Source organism: Coturnix japonica, chromosome 3 (assembly GCF_054131305.1).
Source record: "Coturnix japonica strain WE chromosome 3, WE-NBRP24, whole genome shotgun sequence".
NCBI classification, from domain to species: Eukaryota; Metazoa; Chordata; class Aves; order Galliformes; family Phasianidae; genus Coturnix; species Coturnix japonica.
In genome coordinates this window covers 17,224,472-17,242,848 of record NC_140665.1, presented here as the reverse complement: position 1 = coordinate 17,242,848, position 18,377 = coordinate 17,224,472, and the positions used below count along the sequence as shown (strand labels likewise).

General features: G+C 39.9%; 1 protein-coding gene across 15 annotated transcripts in view; it reads left to right on the top strand.

The window, feature by feature from the left end:
• Positions 1–18,067, top strand: part of ATL2 (atlastin GTPase 2) — a 44,150-nt gene extending 26,083 nt beyond the window's left edge. For 7 of the 15 annotated variants that reach the window (XM_085542867.1, XM_085542868.1, XM_015857106.2 and 4 more), the window contains 11 exons: positions 1,243–1,377; positions 2,827–2,931; positions 3,830–3,880; positions 6,000–6,056; positions 6,919–7,011; positions 7,277–7,415; positions 8,253–8,380; positions 9,779–9,835; positions 11,018–11,089; positions 13,646–14,077; positions 16,064–18,067. In XM_085542867.1, the coding sequence (XP_085398993.1) occupies positions 1,243–1,377; positions 2,827–2,931; positions 3,830–3,880; positions 6,000–6,056; positions 6,919–7,011; positions 7,277–7,415; positions 8,253–8,380; positions 9,779–9,835; positions 11,018–11,089; positions 13,646–14,077; positions 16,064–16,183 (1,389 nt within the window). In that variant the 3' untranslated portion in view covers positions 16,184–18,067. Of the gene's footprint in view, positions 1–1,242; positions 1,378–2,826; positions 2,932–3,266; positions 3,364–3,829; positions 3,881–5,999; positions 6,057–6,918; positions 7,012–7,276; positions 7,416–8,252; positions 8,381–9,778; positions 9,836–11,017; positions 11,090–13,645; positions 14,078–15,416; positions 15,432–15,530 lie in introns of those variants that run through there. The other 8 variants (XM_015857105.3, XM_085542860.1, XM_032443677.2 and 5 more) reach the window with 3 other exon arrangements.
• The last annotated feature ends 310 nt before the right edge of the window (positions 18,068–18,377 follow it).

The following is an 18,377-nucleotide window of genomic DNA, read 5'->3' as shown; positions in this document are numbered from 1 at the left end:
CAAAGATGAATGGTGTGCACTTAGCTCAGGAGGATGCTGATGCAGAATTGCTTAATTGACTTTTCCTTTTAGCACATGGGCTTTTCTCTGCAGAAAGTAGCAGCAGTACATATGAAGCATACTTTTTTTTCCCCTCTTCTTCTTTTTGAAATCAGCAGTTTTACTTAATCACAGCAAATATTTCTGTATGTGCAGCCTCTTGAGCGCCACTTTGTGCTCTCTGAGATGTGAAGAAGTCTGTCTTGACTAATAGTCATGAGCTATTCTGAAAAGATTCAGTGTGGAGTTAGCGAGTTGGGCCATAGCTTAGTGAGTGGAGGAGATGCCCCTTTACCTCCTGACCTTTGAGCATGCTTATGTTGCTGATGATATTCACTGGGTGCTCAGAGGCAAACTTATTGAAAATCTGTTTCTGTGTTATAAAGGCTTTTCCTTAGGCTTCCTCTTCACTTAAACATTTGTTCCCTGCTTTTCCAGAATTTTGGTTTATGTAACCTATAACAGTTAAAATTCCTCAGAGTGCCTGTTCGTGTTTCTTACTTCCCCAGTATGTAAGCTGCTTTTGTGGGCTAAATTTGTTCACATGATGTCTGGGATCTTCTGTATGAGCAAATGCTCCATTCATTGCCAGTCCTTAAGGACTGAATACCTTGCTGCCGTACCAGCAGCCAGATGTGTTAGCTTCAGACTGTATTTGACTGTCCAACAGCGTTTCCCAGAGTGGGAGACTTAGCCCATGAGCATGTAATATGCATGTGTTGATTGGTACACATCAGACTCTCAATTTTACCCTCTAAGGTGAATCCTAATCACTTAGGAAAAGTACTTTTTGTGACTGATGTATAGGTTCCTCATGGAGGTTCAGCTGTTTCTGTAGTTACAATATATGCTGTTTACAGCTGTGTTTTGGAGAGAATAGTGTCAGTCAGGCACAGTAGAATTGATGGATGAAACTGAGCTGTTCTCACCACTCTGAGTGCTCAAAACTTGAAAGTTATGCATGTGTACTCTTCAACGGATGACGAACTGGGCAACTGCTGAAATACGGTAGACCACAAAGCAAAAAATGTTTATCATCTACGATGTACAGTTGAGTAGCATTGTGGTTTTCAATCTGTAGCGTAATGTTGCTATTCAGCTTTGACAAAAATGAAAGGATGATGTGGAAGTCTGCTAAAATATATTTGCATTAAGAAAAATATCTTTCTTGGTATTAAGTAGGATTTTCTTCTTGTTTTGTAGACTTCTCCTTGCTGGATAGGTGGAAACACTGAGCCTTTGACTGGGTTTACATGGAGAGGTGGATGTGAACGGGAAACCACTGGCATCCAGATCTGGAGTGAAGTGTTTGTAATTGATAAACCCAATGGAACAAAGGTAAGTGCTTAATTTAAACAGATGTGTTTAGTGATTTTTTGCCTGTGGGCAAAGAGTTTTAATGCCACGGGTTTTGTAGAGGCAATTCAAACATCAGTTGGTTCCTTTCTATTTTCTAGCTGCATAACACATTTGGAAGCTTTATATCAGTGCAGGTTTGTGTTTTCCTGCTGGTATTCAGTCTTCAACAATAGTCCCATTTTGAAATTACTTTGGCAAAGTCTGTTTTGTGCAGGCCAATGGGTGGGTTATCCTGTGAATGTTTCAAAACTACGTTGGTTATAAATATTGTGTATAGACAAGTTCTATGATAAGAACAGCTCTAACAAATACTGCTTTTCGATTTGAGGTGTGTTCTGGCTTGTAACTGTTCTGGTGACATTTAGCACGTAGCTGTGAGCACTAGAAATGCAGCTTCAGTGGCCAGAAACTGCATTTCTGTGTTGTTCTGCATAGTTCAGTAGGTGGCTCATAAAAACAAAAAGCATATCTACTAAGTATATGCTAAGTAATATAAGTATACTAACTATACTTATCAAAATTAGTGCACCTTTGAACTCTAAATTGCTGTAATTACAAAGTTTGATTTCAGGTGTTTATTTTCGTGCTGAAACAGTCTCATTATTGTCAGTAAATATTTACTCTGTAACATCAGCACTTTATTCTTAGCTGTTCTCCTGAACTGTAAACCATACTTAACTTCCATAGTCCTTACATTGCTGATGTGAAACAGGAACATCTGATGATTAATTAATATGGGACACTGATCTTAAACAGCTAGTAACTTAGAGGGCTGCAGGAGGCTTTACCGTGTTTTAGAGCTAACCAAACAGTTCTCTGGCTGAAAAGCAGTTGAGTTGTGAGGATCTGTCAGTGCTTCAGGGGAAGAAAAAAAATATTACTTATGTTATTGCTTATTTGTTGTCTGTAACTGAAAGGGAAAATAGGGAGTTGTACTACATTCCAAAGATGGGTACTGAGCAGATTAATTCTTATCATTAAGACTACTTAATTTCCATGTCACTTCAGTGGATGGTCAGTGCCATTTGTCTAGCTTTCTTTTGAAAAGTAATTAGTTTAAGATATGCCTTTTAAAGGAACCATCTCTTACTTAGCTGATAATCCAGTGTAGCTTATCAGAGCTGAGACTGATGTTTTTATAGTGCTTTAAGAGCTACCTTTTACTCTATCTGGGCTGAGGGATGCTATTTCTGTGGGAGATGGTGAATAGTGTAGCAAGACTAAGGATATAAGGGTGATGCATTTATGTAGTTTCTGCTTGCTAATCTGTGAGTATATATATAAATGTACAGTAAACTAGTTGAGGTTTTAATAAATAGGTGTGGAAGCAGAAACAATACTATACTGTAAACAGAATTTACCCCAGTGACCTGGAGTTTGTAACTGTCACAATTTGGTTAACTGTTGCTGCTCTTCAAAAATCTCTAGGTTGCTGTACTACTCATGGATACCCAAGGTGCCTTTGATAGCCAATCCACTATCAAAGACTGTGCAACGGTTTTTGCCCTGAGCACCATGACAAGTTCTGTTCAGGTGAGAATACCTGTGCTGATAAATAATGGCAGCTATGGGAGTCCTCCTGCCTGAGTCTGCAGTTTCTCTTTAGCTATGCTTAGGAAGTTCACCTGCACATTTTCCTCCAGTTTTTATGTGTGCTTCTATAGTTAATGGCCCATTTGCAGTACTGTATAGATAACCTTGATTCCAGAAAGATATCCATGACCAGGCTGGCTTGAATTGCTGAGTGAACTGGTAAATCCCAAACAAAAATGTCATAGTAACAACCACTCCTGTACTGATACAGTAGAGAACCTTTAAGACTTTAGATAATACAGCTTAGGGTGAAATTACACTGTAATCTCTTAAAGGTACAGCTACTGATACTAAAAACATCACAGTAACAGGAGGATGTGGAACTCTGCTTCTGACCTGTTTCCCTTCCACCTCTGTGTTCCTATTGTTAGGGTAAGCTGTGGATTGATGCATCTTTGAGTGAAGTGCTCTTCAATGTTGATGCTATTGCAGCTGTCGCAATCTCCCTAGAAAGAGTCAGGTTTCTTTGGAAAGATTTGAGGGCACTTAAACTTGAGAACAGCAGATGGACATACCCATCTTTGTCCTTCCCTCTCACCGCTGTGCTGTAATTTGAAGCATTCCTGTGTAATTCCTAGATATCTTTATGACTTGCTTCTTTGGAAAGAGGGTGTTCTAAGAAGGATTAGGATAGTCAGCAGTGATTTGGGGTTATTTTTACCTTTAGATAAAGGTAGTGACTTTTCTTGAAATGCTTTCTTTGATGTGGTTCTAGACACTGACCTTCAGGTAGTTAGATGTTTCTGGAGGAGGTGAAAATACTCAGAAGGTCTAAAGGAGCCTGCATAAAAGGTAATGGTTTCTAGTTATGTTTTAATTTCTTTATTGTTCCTTCTAGGTATACAACTTGTCCCAGAATATTCAGGAAGATGACCTTCAACATTTGCAGGTAAGAATATACAGAGCTTACATTAAGCTACTTCTGAGCCAACAATCTTGAAGCTGTTCTTGAATTTACTACTAGTGAAACTGTAATTTGGTAGCTGCTTTGTACTTAGTGCAAACACTGAGTTTGACCTTGTGCTAAAACTGATGCTGCCTATAAAAGCATTATTTGCATCAACTCCATGATGTTGTGATGTTTCCTCTTTGACAGCATAGAAGCAATGCAGCATAAACATAATTTGGTAAAGTCTTCCTAAAGTCTGTTCTCGGTATAGGAAATGCCAAAATTCCTGAAAGGATTAGAATGGGAAATAATTCCTGAAAGCACTTAGGGAGAAGCTTCCAATATTTCTTCTTTTTCCCTAAAATTGGAAAATTGACAGTGTTTCATAATTGGTTTCTACTGAAATTTGGGAGCATGACTTGGAGAAGAAAGAGCATCTGCTGGCCAGAAACCTTTTATAGTTTTTTCAAGTGAGAAACTTCTAGAGAGACCTATTCTGTTCAGAAACAAAATCATTAAAAGAGTTGTCCACTTTCTACTTTGAGATTTTTATCCTTTAATGGAATGTTGTAGTCAAATATCGCTGAAATCTGGCTTCATGTGAATGGTACAAGAGCCTTATCTCATTAAGTTAAAACCTGTAGCTTCAAAAGCTAGTTTTGTATCAATTAATGTCTACCTGTGCTCAGGTTGTGACCTTGTCACAGCTTCATTGTCTTATATATCATCTGATTGAAAGGACTTCTGTCTTGTTCAGTGCTGTGGAAGACTGGCTGCCAGTGCTGGGAGTAGAAGTGAACTGGTTAAATATAGTCTTCTGATTCTGTCCTCAGTTAAGAGTATGCCAAAGAGAGGAAAGAAAAATGATCAAGAAACTCTAGAGCCCACAAAACAAACCCATAAAAAACACATTTCCAAACAAACAAAAAGTATCAGGGAAACCTGGCTTTGAAAGTAATTTACTAATAACTCTGTTCCTTTGACAACCTCAGTGTAGGCAGAATAGATAAATCTCTGTGTTACAGTGAATAGTGAGGTTAGAGAGAAGTGCAGTAAAAGAAAGAAGTAAATGTTCAGGCATTCCCTGCCCACTAAAGGCTGGGACAAGGAATCATGGGTTGAGGGAAGGAAATGTGCTAATCTGAAATACTCTTACTCTCTCTTTTTCATGTAGTAGGGAGGTGAGTTCAGTGGGCATTTAAGATCATAGGAACAAGCCATTCTCATGTGAATGCTTGGTCTCTTCAGAGCTTTATGCTCAGGATGACAGGGGCTTAGAAGTTCACTTCTATTATGTATGTTGTGTAAATTTTCAGATGTTCTTCTGACAAAGGGAAAACTGTCCATGTAGAATTTCTTTTTTTTTAACTGAGAAATCAGAGAGATTAGCTTTAATGCAGAGGAACAGTTGCCTGATTATAGAGGGTAACGCCATGCTTCCTTCATCATACTCTCACAGAAAAAAAGGTCCAGTAAAAAGCCACATTTGAGTGTTAAGCTCTGGTGAAACAGCCAGCATGTGATTTGTGTTCTCATGAGTTGCTGGTCCACTTAATGTGGAATGGAAGAATGCTGCTTTTAGCATTAAAGATGCTGAAAGTGACCATAGGAATATAGTTATCGCTTTGTTCTTACTCTTCCACATAAAATAATTATGAATCAAGATCACAGGCTGAAGTAGAGATCTGGGAAGCTGCTGAACTTGACTGGTATTTGAGTGTCTACTGCTTTGGGTCTAGGCAAGTTCCTTGAAATTCTGAGGAATTAATCTTTTGTGTAAGTAAGAGACAAGTGTTAGGCAGGCTTACCTCCTTAGCCTTGCTGACAAGTGTTGGAAACTGTCTGGAGTCCATGTCAGCTTTCTGCTGAGAACGGCCTGCAGGCTGCCTGCTTTGAGCATGGTGACAGTTCTGCTGTAGCACTGTGAAAACAGTGGAAATTGTCTCATTCCTGAGTGTAATAGAAGGTTGATGTGCTTGTTCTTGAGCTGCATTGGCCATTTTAAAGCCGTAACAGGATTTATGATCAAATGCTTCATTTACTAGTGACATAATGTGACATAATGCATTGTTACAGTAGAAAATTCTTTTATGTGGCGCTCTTACATTCTTTCTATCAGTTGTTTACAGAATATGGAAGACTAGCTATGGAAGAAATTTACCAAAAGCCGTTTCAAGTAAGTATACATGTTTAATATGTTGTAAGCAATTGAATATGTAGAAAATGAGCTCAGAATAATTTATGAAGATAAATTAGTTGGCCTGAAGCTAGTCTGCTCTTTATTTCCATACCTTTCACGCTTAACCTCATCTTGTAAAGTCTTATGCTGACATTAAGAGAAAAGTTTCATATTTCATTCCTACTCATTTCTTCTTGAGTTGTGGCTGGTCCTTAGTGGTGTGTGTTTATGAGTATAGGTCACATGGCCTTGAAATATTGTTGAGGGCCATATTACATTTCATTTACTTGAATCATCAATGACATTAGTGTTTGAATTCTCTAGACCGTTAGCTTCCTCTGGCTATTTGCTAGGCTAAAGAGATTCCTTTCAGTCTGAATTATCAAATGATCCTCCTTAACATGTAAGGATACCAGTGGAAGTTTCTGCAACTTGTGTCTCTAGAATATTCAGTCTACAAGTGTGAGTCCCTTGTTCTTGTGGTTGGTGCAGGTGAGATGGAGCCTTTGAAAGCACCTCATCTAATATAAGACTAATGTCAAGGTTAGTTCTCTGTCTTCAGCTAATAGGAGGATGGACCATGTAATCCCTCGGTGGGGAGCAAAAAGTAAACTCATGGAAAAGAGAAGCTATCTTTTTTGGGATGCTGTAGTACTTCTTTTGAGATAAGAATTAATTGCAGTTGTGTGTGTTGGTGTGTGGTTTCTGTTAAACAAGCAACCACTCGCACCACAAAGCTATAAGACTAATTCATTCACAGTAGTCAAGTTTAGACTTTTTTTTTTTAGCAATCATGCCTGTTAGTTCTGGACTTTAAGAATGATAAAAACAGTTAACCACTGTTTTTCTTCCTGTACAGACACTAATGTTCTTAATTAGAGATTGGAGTTACCCTTATGAACACGCGTATGGCTTGGAAGGAGGAAAAAAGTTCTTAGAGAAAAGATTGCAGGTAAATAATTTACCATAGTCCTAGTATTGTGGTCTGGCATAAGCAACATCTTACTGTCCAGACAGTGATGCATAATAAACTAGCTCTTTGTGCTTTTCCAATTGAATAGAGTTCTGGGATTTAGAACTGTGCATTTTTAGTTTCAAGAATGAAAGCTTAAACACAATCCTGTGCTCTTACTGCGTTTAAACTGGTATTTTATCTGTCTTGCAGTGCTGCAAAACTGTTAGCAGTTCTTAATGCTTTTTTTTTTTTTTTCCTGCAGGTAAAGCAAAACCAACACGAAGAGCTACAGAATGTAAGGAAGCACATTCACTCCTGTTTCAGTAACCTTGGCTGTTTCCTGTTGCCCCACCCTGGTCTTAAAGTTGCAACAAATCCAAATTTTGATGGGAGATTAAATGGTAGGAAAATCTCTGTTGTGTGCTTCTCTATTCAGATGACTGAACTAATTTTGTCGTGGAAATTAAACACTGAAATAGTTGGCCATTGAAATGTTTGATTGGAAAAACATGGGGCTAAAAGGCGAAGTGATGGAATCTAGAAATGTGTATTGTGTGTTTTTATCAACAATTTAAAGGGAATGGATATCTTTCTCTGTGTCTAGATGTTGACTGTAGTCTCGATTAACCTGAGGCATAACTTAAAGGTCATTGAATAGGATTCTAGAAAATACCAAAGCTTGCAGATGTGAGCATTTGTAAAATTAAGGGCTTGACTTTTCTTAACATTGAAAGGCTTTTCTCTAAGAGTTTGCTAAATGAAGAGGGCTGAACCAGAATGACGGTAAAATAACTGTGGGCTTTTGCCACTGTGAGAGGCAGCTAGGATTTCTTCATTATCGTGCTTCTCCCAGTAGACAAAATGTATCAGAGTGGCAAAGGCTAAAAATATGATTGTGCAATGATGGGATGCTGACTAGCTCTGTGCTGAAGGCACAAACAACCTATAGGTTGTGTAAGATACTGGTGCAATTGAGAAATATACCTTAAATATTACAAGGGCTACCGGACCCAGTTTTTTGTTTGAATTCAAGCTTTCAAGAGTAAATGGAACTTATTGGAGCTGAAGCTGTAGCATGTTTTTAAGACTTGGGGGGGAGAAAAAAAAAAAACAAAAAAAAACAGACCAAAAAGCAGTTGTACTGGTATTTTAAGGGTTACGGGTTATCAGCGTTCCTTTAGGAAGTGTAAGATTGAAAAGAAAACTAATGACTGTTTTCTGAAACTGAATTTTTCCAGATATAGATGAAGATTTTAAGAAAGAGCTACGGAACTTGGTACCATTACTGCTTGCCCCTGAAAACTTGGTAGAAAAAGAGATTAGTGGATCCAAGGTGACCTGTAGAGATCTTGTAGAATACTTCAAGGTAAGCAAACTCATGCTAATTATTTTTGTTAATGGCTTGAAAGAAAATATTCTAATTTTAGGATATCTTGTTCCCAGTGAAGATAAAGGTATCTAGGCTGACATTCACTGATCATCTCAGTTTTACTTTCATTTTGTTATTCTGACTTTCCAGAACTGGCACACAGCTTAACAAAATAGCTTCTAGCAATCTCCTGTTAGCAATTATTTTTTGTCAATAAGCTGAAATACCTCAAGTTCCATTAGGCAGAGATTTTTTTTTTCTTTGCTTTTACTATTTTGGGAATCTAATTTATCTGGATTTATGTGGTTGGGTGTTGTTTTTTTTTGGCTTTCATTGATTAGCATGATTCCCACATCACCAGGAATTGCTCTGGTGTGTAGCTCTTCTTGAATTGGAAGGACTTAGCTGGCTTCATATGAGAAAGTAGCATCCCCAATGACATTAATTTTCATTACTGCTTCTGGGGATGCATGTTGAAGACAAGTCAGCTGGTGTTATGGAAGTACTTACATAGGGTGGAATCTGAGACCAGAACTCTAACACTTAAAAGATATTGCTTTATGTATGCTTAGAAGAAGGTGCTCTATGGAAGGCATGATGTGGGATGCAGTACTCATGGATGCTCTGACAAGCGTAAAATCAACTCTGAAGCTGATGTGCTCAGTCTTTTGGTGTTTACATGGCTGTATATCACTTGAGCCATTGTATTCTTTAGTAAGGCTTGATCCCATATGGTTCAGGGAGTACGTATTCAATGGCAGTTTGAAAAGGTGTGCATCCCAAAACTGAGTGTGAAATCTTGGTGGTTGAAAATCAGTCTAATTCATGTTCCAGTAGCCAATATGGGAACAGTTTTACAGGATACTGTGGATACACTCTGCATAACTTGAGAAATGTTTCCTTGTGTCTGGATCTAAAGCTGAAATCATGAACTCTGAGTTGGAAACCTAAGGGTTTTTACTTGGAGAAAATAGCTGCCAAAGAGTCTGGGGGGCGGAAAAAAAAGCCAAATTTCATAGTTTATTGGTGCTTCCATGTTAAGAAAAGCCTGCCAGTGACTATTGAAAGAGAACCATTTTGATAGAGATGAACAGCTTATTTTTAATCCCAGTATGAGCATGTTACTTGAAATGCTTTGTTAAAAGAAAGTACTGCTTCAGTGTAATAAAACTGGAGATTATAGCAACTTCATGTTAGGCTTCTGAAATGTAAAGCAATGGGGATAGATGGACAACTGACAGATTTTTTTTTTTTTGTGTGGAGAAACTTGTTTAGCGGAGTATTTAGCGTTATGACAAAGTAATAATTCATGATCTTTGTCTTTATATAATCCCTTTTCTTTCCCTCTCACTCATATGCTTAAGGAGTAAGAAACCTTTTCTTTTTTTGTTCTAGGCTTACATTAAAATCTATCAAGGAGAGGAGCTACCTCATCCAAAGTCTATGCTGCAGGTATTTTGTTTTCTTTCAAATCAGATAGAAGATGATATGTGTTTCAAAAGTCCTGGTCGTGACCCCTGGGAATGTGAAGCTTCCACACACACATTTGTAGTTCTTGAAGGAACTGTGTGCTTTGAAAGCAAATGAAGCAGGGGCCATTATTTCTTTTTTAGCTGCTTCAATTGCAGGCATAAGTTTCCTTTAATAACTTGCTCTTCTGTCAGTGCCTTTCAGACAGTATTCAGAGGGCTTTTAGTATCAGCTGTAGTAGACAAAATGGAGAAAGATTATAGTAGTGCAGCTAATATTACTGCCTCACAGTGTTGGGCTCCTAACAAACAAACATGTGCAACAAAGATCAGGTAACTACACTGAACTTCCCTTTCTGTGTTGATCTAAAGAAGGTGTAATCAGCTATAAAGTGACTTGAAGATGTAGTGATTGTATAAAGCCATGTGATGAGCATTTAGATTTTGAGATGAAGAGTCTTCTACAAAGTACAGACTCTAGAGCCAGTTAAAAAATATTACACACATGAAATGGTTAAAATTAAGCTTTTAGTGTTGCTTCATTAAGACACAAAGGGTAAGTAAATACTCAGAATAGTTGAGGAACCAATTTTTGAGGCTTCTGTGGGGAGAGTGGGTGGTTGAGGATGAAACAAAGGTGGTTACAGTGTCCTCTAATTAACACGCTATAAATGTGGCTGAGAGGTAAAGAAGACGACATCTTGCAGTATGAGCTAGAACAACTGTCCCTGATGTGACACAGTTTGAAAGTAGTGTAAGTTCTTACAGATTGACACCAAAACTGCACATAGATAATACAGAAATTATACCAGCTTGCAGCTTTCCTCACAGGCAGTGATCTATCAGGGTTAATGGGTTAATGTTTAACAGTTTAGAAATCCTTATTTGCTTTTTAACAGTAGAACATTCAGAAGAAACTGCTCACAGTGACAAGCCTGCATAAGCACATGGGAGATTGTTTATAGTTGTATTAACTGAAAAAACCCTTCTCCTAGTCTGTTACGTGTCTTAATGTGTATCATCAACCTTCACTTGTTTGTGCAGGGCATTTTCTTGGCAGTCTTTGTGTTTGATGGTGGTTGCTGGGGTATGTTGGACAGTGCAGATTCATGTGTATAAGTAGCTGGTAGTGCTGTAGTGATATGTCGTTCTCAATGTTTTCTAGGCAACAGCCGAGGCAAACAATCTTGCTGCTGTGGCTGGAGCAAAAGACTTGTACAGTAAAGGCATGGAGCAGGTATGGTAACAAAACTTTCTCTAACTGAATGTAAATACAGACCTTCTGATTTAGTGTTGTTTGGTGTAAACTAGGAGTGTGTTAATGGGGAAAAAGTAGTCTAGCCAGGATTTGTATTTTTTCTGACTCTTGCACTGAGGCTACGTGTCTGATGCAGTGTATCTACCTGGGATTCTTTGAGATAGGAATTGGGGAGGTGTGGGAATGGGAGTAAGAAGCCACCTGTGGATTCCTGCTGCTGCTCCTGACACATCTTAAAGATTTACAACATGAACTGGATGGGTAAGTGAGGAGATGTGGTGCGTAAGGGCACACCTGACAGTAGAGTTCCAGTGCAGTTTCACAGTTTTGAGTAGCAATGTCTATCAGCTGTCAAATGTTTAGATTAAAATCCTTTTAAGCAAACCCTTGAAATACCAAAATTATGTATGTAATTTCCTACTTGCTTTTTCTCTTGAAGTAAGTAACTTAAATGGATGGACTTCATAGTGTTATGTGAGGTTTTTATCACAGCAAATTCTGAAAGCAGTTGTGTATCTTAAAGCTTAATGAGACTATACTTATTGTGACACTTTAAATTGGGAGTAAACCAGTGGGTGTGATAACGTGCTACAAGCATAGCTCCCCACTAAGCAGCCAAATTCTGGTCTTAATCACTGAAGTAGCTTTCTGTTTTGAAGTTAGAATAAGACCCAGTGCTAATGGCAGGCTAGGCAGTTTCATCTGTTAGCAGACTGAGCTGAGAATGCCAATGTAGAGGGACTCCTTCATTTGTTTCCATTTTTGGAATATCTCTTGAAATAATTGATGTGTTGTGTATTTGAAGGAAAGAAAAAAAGCCCAGTCTGTTTTCCTGCCTTGACTTTTTGTTGGCTACTAAGATACCATAGTTGTAAGACTTCTTACTTGAAGCACGGAATAAATAGAAACAAATGTTCTCCTAAACAGACTCGTGTTTCCATAGTAATTTCCCTCAGTATTGTATATTTTTATATTGCTGTAGAGATAAAAACACAAATATCTTAAATCAGCTTTTATCCAGAACTCCCAAATGCTCTTAATGTGACTCAGCTTTGAAACTTCTCTTTTTAGGAATGAGTCTTAAGAGTGGGTTATGTGTGGGTATTTCACACTGTAGTGCCTTGAGCTCTCCTCATGAGCCAAACCCCTCTTTTTCTGAGTATGCGTAAACACTCTTCCCTTAATGACCTTAGATATAAGGAATAGCAAGTGCAGGCACACAAAGAGCAAGAGAACAATGGTACTGTTTGCCTTGGCACACAGTGGTTTTGGTGCATAAGGAGCTCCTCGTATTACAGTGCTCTGGGGAATGTGGAAAGATGTTTTTGGAAAGTGAGAGAATAGTAACTGTTTTCCAGGGAGCTTTCCAGCTATGGAGAACTGTAATAAGCAAAAAGCAGGAAGGTGCTTATTGAACTTGAGTGAGGGACAGCTATGGGGCAATGGTGTCAGGATTTTGACAGTGAGATTTGCTTTGCAGAAGCCAGCCAGTGAAGCCATGTGTCTTGTGAGGCAGAAGGAATACGCTGTACTCTGAGAAAGTGTTCTTTTCTATGTCCAGCTCAAGGAACAGCACCAGGAGAAATTTAAAGTTGTGTTTGAAGAATGAGTTGACGAGCTCTGTGATAAGTCTTTCTTTGTGGCAGAGGAGGAAGGCTGTAGTTTGAGGTAATATGGAAAGAATCTTCAGTCTTTAGATGTAGTCTGACTGTAAGGGACCCAAGGAGTCAGAACTCATCTGAGCAGTTCTAATCTGTGTTTTAGGTATTCTGATTGCAGCCCTTATGAGATCGCACATCACTGCTACAGAGTAGTCCTTAAGGATGTAACCATTTTCACACCCATGCTTATTTAGGGAGAGGAAGATGATGGGTGTCCTCATCGCAGGTATCCATCTGAGTCCATCTGTTCTCTTCCCTTCAGCAGAAACTTGCTGTCTCAAGTTGATCTGAATCAACTGTCCTAGAGGACAGTCTAGGGAAGAACAGGCTAAAGATGCTGTCAGCAGCTAGTTCTTGTTAATTCATATCACCTGGTAAGTTCCCTGGAGCCTGCAAGTGGCAGTAATAAATAGGAAGTTACTGAGTGGGCAGAATCCACCCCATTTGTCCAAATTCATTGCTGACCCTCTCATTGGGGTGGGTAGTCTGAACTAAAAAGCTGAGGAGATGGCTTCAGAGCGCTATTTTAACCTTCCTCTGCTTCTGGATGTTCCTTGTTTCGCCTCTCCATAACAGGAAATTACGGTGTAATTGAAGTCCACTCCTTCTGGGCTTGCCTGAAGGGGAATAGTGAAAATATCAGCTCTGCTATGTGCTATGGCTTTGTATATGATCAGACAGTTGAGTCATTTGCTGGTCCATGATGCAGAGTACTTTTAGCTGCTTCCCTTGGAATGGGACTCCAGACCTTACAGAAGAAAATTACAGGATCCAGTCTGATAGTGGTTTGAGGGGTAAGCAGCAAGGAGTAGGTTTGCTTTCTGTACAGGACAGATGCTTTATGTGTTGACACCACCTCTGATTGTTCTTGCAGATTTGTGGAGGAGATAAGCCTTATATTGCCCCATCGGATCTTGAGCGAAAGCACCAGGATTTCAAAGAGTCAGCTGTCAAGCAGTTCTGCTCCGTGAAGAAGATGGGAGGGGAGGAGTTCTGTCGGCGCTACCAGGAACAGCTTGAGGCAGAAATTGACGAGATCTATGCAAACTTTGTGAAGCACAACGATGGCAAAAACATATTTTATGCTGCTCGTACCCCTGCCACTCTATTTGCAGTCATGTTTGCCATGTATATAATCTCAGGACTGACTGGGTTCCTTGGTATGAACTCCATAGCTACCCTGTGTAATCTTGTGCTGGGGATGGCTCTTATATCCTTTTGTACTTGGGCATACGTTAAGTACTCTGGGGAATTCAGAGAAGTTGGAACAGCCATTGATCAGATCGCTGAAGCTATATGGGAACAGGTTGGTATCTATTTTCATGAAAAATCTTTTTCTGAGCAAACATATAAAATAGTTTCTGTTCATTGCTGTGAGTGAAAAGCTGGTGTAGACTTAACGGAGAATGCTAGTTTTGCTGAAGGGAAAACTAGCTTAGAAAAGTGACTGCTTTCTTCAGTAGGAGGGCGTACAGGGAACGCTAGCACAGGAATGTTACAGGCATTACTGGATGCTTGAGTGGTAAGAGTGGAGGCACTCTTTAAAAATGTAATTAATTCTTGAAGCAGAAAGATTCCGCTTTTAAAGGTAAGTTTACAGTGGCAGGCTTGCGCTATGGATGAGCTGGGTAAAATGTTTCCAATGGTTGAAGAAATGTGGATGGTGGAAACTGTACTGCCCTTTTGTGTTTCACCTGATGGTGTGACTCTGGAGGATTTAATTAGACCTCAAGGAAGATGGCCGATGAGTGACCAGACAGACTTGTGGTAGCTGTACACCAAGTGTCTGCCTCTTCATGGAAGACTCATGCTGTGTGTGGTACTTCAGATAGCACGGTTGTTATGATGGCTGTTAGACAAGTTTCTAAAAGAACAAGAGGACTTGAGTGTCAAGAGTACCACAGGCCTCTGTACAAAGATCTTGTTGTCTCAATGTAGTTAACACAGCTGTCCCACTACAACCAGTGTGAAGATCTTGACCAACTCTTCCAAGTAGCTTTTGGAACATTCCTAGCAGCTATGTTGGGTGCCAGCAAAAGGGAAGTGCTTTTGGAGCTCTTAGTACCAGTTAAAGGACTGACTGAATTGACCCACCATCGTACTAAAATAGGTCCTGCGCAGCACAAACAGATAACTGGAGCCTCTTGTGCTGATGCAGTCTTGTACCTCTCAAATGACTTTGTTCCAGGCTTTTTGTAGGCAGCGGTATACTCAGCCTGTCTGTGGCAGCTATATATGGTTATAATTACTCTGAAGTAACTGGAGAAAGTGGATTACTAATAAAAGGAGGGAAATGAATAAATGTACTAAATTGAATTACGCTGCTTGGTTAGTGGTTAAAATTGAGGCTCTTCTGTGCCGCCGTAGCTTCTTGCTTTGGAGCTTGGAGCTGAAGAGCACTGCAGGAGAAGTGCAGGGTGTCAGCTGGTTTGGTTGTGCAGCGCTCACTATGGCAGCAGGAGCTTTTTATGGGCTAGAGGAGGGTGTTCTCCAAAAGAGTTTTCTCTTTCTGTTGTTACAGTTCTACATCATGGTAACGGGCAAAGCATTTACAGGTCCTGGTCTGAGTCACTCTTCTTATATCCCATACTCTTACTATTGACTTCTTTATATTGATTTTTCTTTCTTTTCCCTCCATGCTTCAGAGGAATCCCAGGAAGGTAAGAAGCTGCTGGCAATCAGATTTTTCCTGACCTTAACTGACTGTACCTGTTGCCTTCCGAGAGCCACGTTTCCTAACAGCTCAATTCATGTTCTAGGTGTTTTTCAAACTCTTTGAAGTCCTTAGATGCCGAACAATTCGCCGTGCTCTTACATCAGTGCCGCGACAGCGACTCTCATCCAACAATAACAAGAAGAAAAACTAGCCAGTATTTTTAACTTTCTTTCTGTATCTGAAGTGTTCACAACTTACACATATAGGACAATAAGCTGGACCGTCTGGGCCGGTCTGCATAAATGCTGTAACCATACCAGACTGATGCTGCATATAGGGTATGGAATTGCACATCCACCTTCTAGGAACTGTAAAGTGGTTTGAATTCAGAGAAATACTGCTGTGTAGGAGGGATATCACTTGTGTTCATAGCATGCGACTGATTTAACCTCATTAGCGTAGCAGCAAAACTCATTTGTTTAAGTTCATGCTGGTTTGTGTCATGATTTCAGCATTCCAATTTTTTCCATTATTTCAAGTCTCATCTTTTTTCTATGTTTTTTTAATATTTTTTAATATTTTGTTTTCTTTGGTTACCTCATTTTTTTGTTTCTTTGCACGTTTCTCATTCCACAGGTGTTGAAGCCCATGAGTGATAATTTGGTGGAGGATCATATGAGGCAGTCTGTTAGAAACTCTATCAAAGCAGGCCTGACCGAGCAGGTGTCTCACCATGCCAGACTAAAGACAGACTGACAGTACATCTCCTCTTCAGCTCTGCCCTCTCATCCTAGACATGCTTGCTGTACCATGAGAACTCAATAAAAAAATATATATAAAAATAAAAATAAACCAAAGTTTACAATCAACTGTAGAAGTAGTTTAGTGTGACTGGCTTCACAGATTGCTGCCATCACCTGGGGAGAGTAAGTTTGTCAAGTGCTCTGCTTCCGAGACAAACTGGTGCCATGGAGTTGGGGTGGGTGGGAGGGGTGTGTTTTTAAGCATAGTCCTGGTGAACCGTGCATGTGTGTTTTGGGGGGTGTGTTTGGGGGAGGGAACTTCTCCCCCCACCACAACCCCCAGTGTTTGAGTTGATGCAGTGTCTGGCTTATAGTGGGAGCCTGTCCTCTGCAGGAGATGACTTCAGGGAATAGTAGCGATCAGATGGTGTGAGGGGTGCTGTGCTCTCCCCAGGTGTACCTAGCTCTACAAACACAACTTTGCCACCTCTAAGGCTGGAATGCTTCTGTGTATCGAGTTGGTGAAGCCACTTAGAGCCACTACGTTAGATATGCATCTCGCTTTACTGCCTTTTATACCAGTGTTACACAAACGCATACGTTGGTTCCTCACACCGCTGATGGCAGAGTAGCTCCTAAGGGAGGCAGTGGGTCTGAGCATCTGGTGTCTTGCCTTGGCCTTGCAGACCTGGTCCAGAGGGAGGTGCATATCAGAACCGAGCTGTCTTTTTCTGCAGTTTAGCCTTCGTGTATATACTGTTGCCATTAATTCTACCGGGGGAAGAAATTCCATTGAAAAACGTTGCCTACAGCTACCGAGCAATGAGTTAGGATTGTCTGTACAGCGTGTTTAGTTTTTATTTTTTAAGAAATCACAGATAGGGCATGTATATGAAATATAAATATATAAATACGATTTTGTATCAAAGTTTTGTAGTTTATGGCAAAACCTGGTTCTGTGGTAGCTCAGTGCAGTCCCTGTGAGGGAACGTTTGTGGCTCATGTCAATGTGTGAATGCATCAACAACTTGGAGTTTTTTGATATGTTTGTGATATTGACCTGCCTTGAGCACTGCAATCTCACCCCCTTGGGAAAATCAGTGGGAATGTTTGTTGTGAAACTCTTTGTCTTCTGTTGCATTTTAAAGTTATTTCCTGTAATTTATTTTCAGTACACGATTAAAATCGGTTGTGTATATATGAGATGAAATTCGTGCTTATTTTTAAAAGATGTTTAAGTATGTATTCTACTACATAAACTATGTCAAATACTTATCCTGACGATTATATAAACAAATTGTCTATTGTACTTCATGGCTTTCTCTTGAAGCTGATGTTTCTTTCACGCTCGTCTCTGACAGATGCCATCTGTCCAGGTCCTACCCGCTCCCTCCTTAGAACTTTCTGCTTTTCTGAAGCACGCTTCTTGACTTTACCGAGTTGTTTGTCAGCTTCTGCCCTCCGACAACTGTATCGTTCTGGAATCTCGTTACGGGCTCTGTTTTCACTTGACTAAGCTCTCAGCTAAGGTGTTTTCGGATGCGTGGAGTATAAGGGCAGCTAAACAGTTAACTGCTGTAGTTTCAGCTGGAAAATGACTGTGTGCAATAGCTTGTATTTTATTATTTCTTCATTCCGAAGTAGTAAGAATTTCCATCGACGCTTGAGCTGTATCAGGCTCCCCTTTCAGCAGGAAGGGAAACTTACCTGTTTAAACTAAAGCAATTGCACTGTGACTTTTGTACCCTATGGAGCTGCTAGGGATTGGTGGTCGTTACCTGTCCTCTGGAGATTAGGGCTCAGCTCCAGGTGAATGATGCTGAAGATGAGGTAGGAATGTTGCATTTTATGCTATCTTCTCTGAAACTGTACAGATTAAATACTGTTATTTAAACAACCTATTGCTCTCGTGCTGAATCTGTTTTTCTTCTTGGTCAAACAACTGAGGAATCACAAAGGTGGCTTGGAGTGCCACGCTTACTTTGTACCTTGATAGAGAGTGTAAGAACTGAGTCATATCTGAGGCCGTGCCATGCCCTGCAGTGATGGTGAGAGCAGAACTCCATGTAGAGTGACTGTCAGTGAGGCTGGAAGTCTTGATCTGGCCTCTCCCCTTTATGTAGCAGGAGGACTGTTGGTATAAAGGTGTGCGTGTGGTGGGGTGGGGAGAAAGGTTGTAGACCCTGCCCTGAGAAGCTACAAAGCAA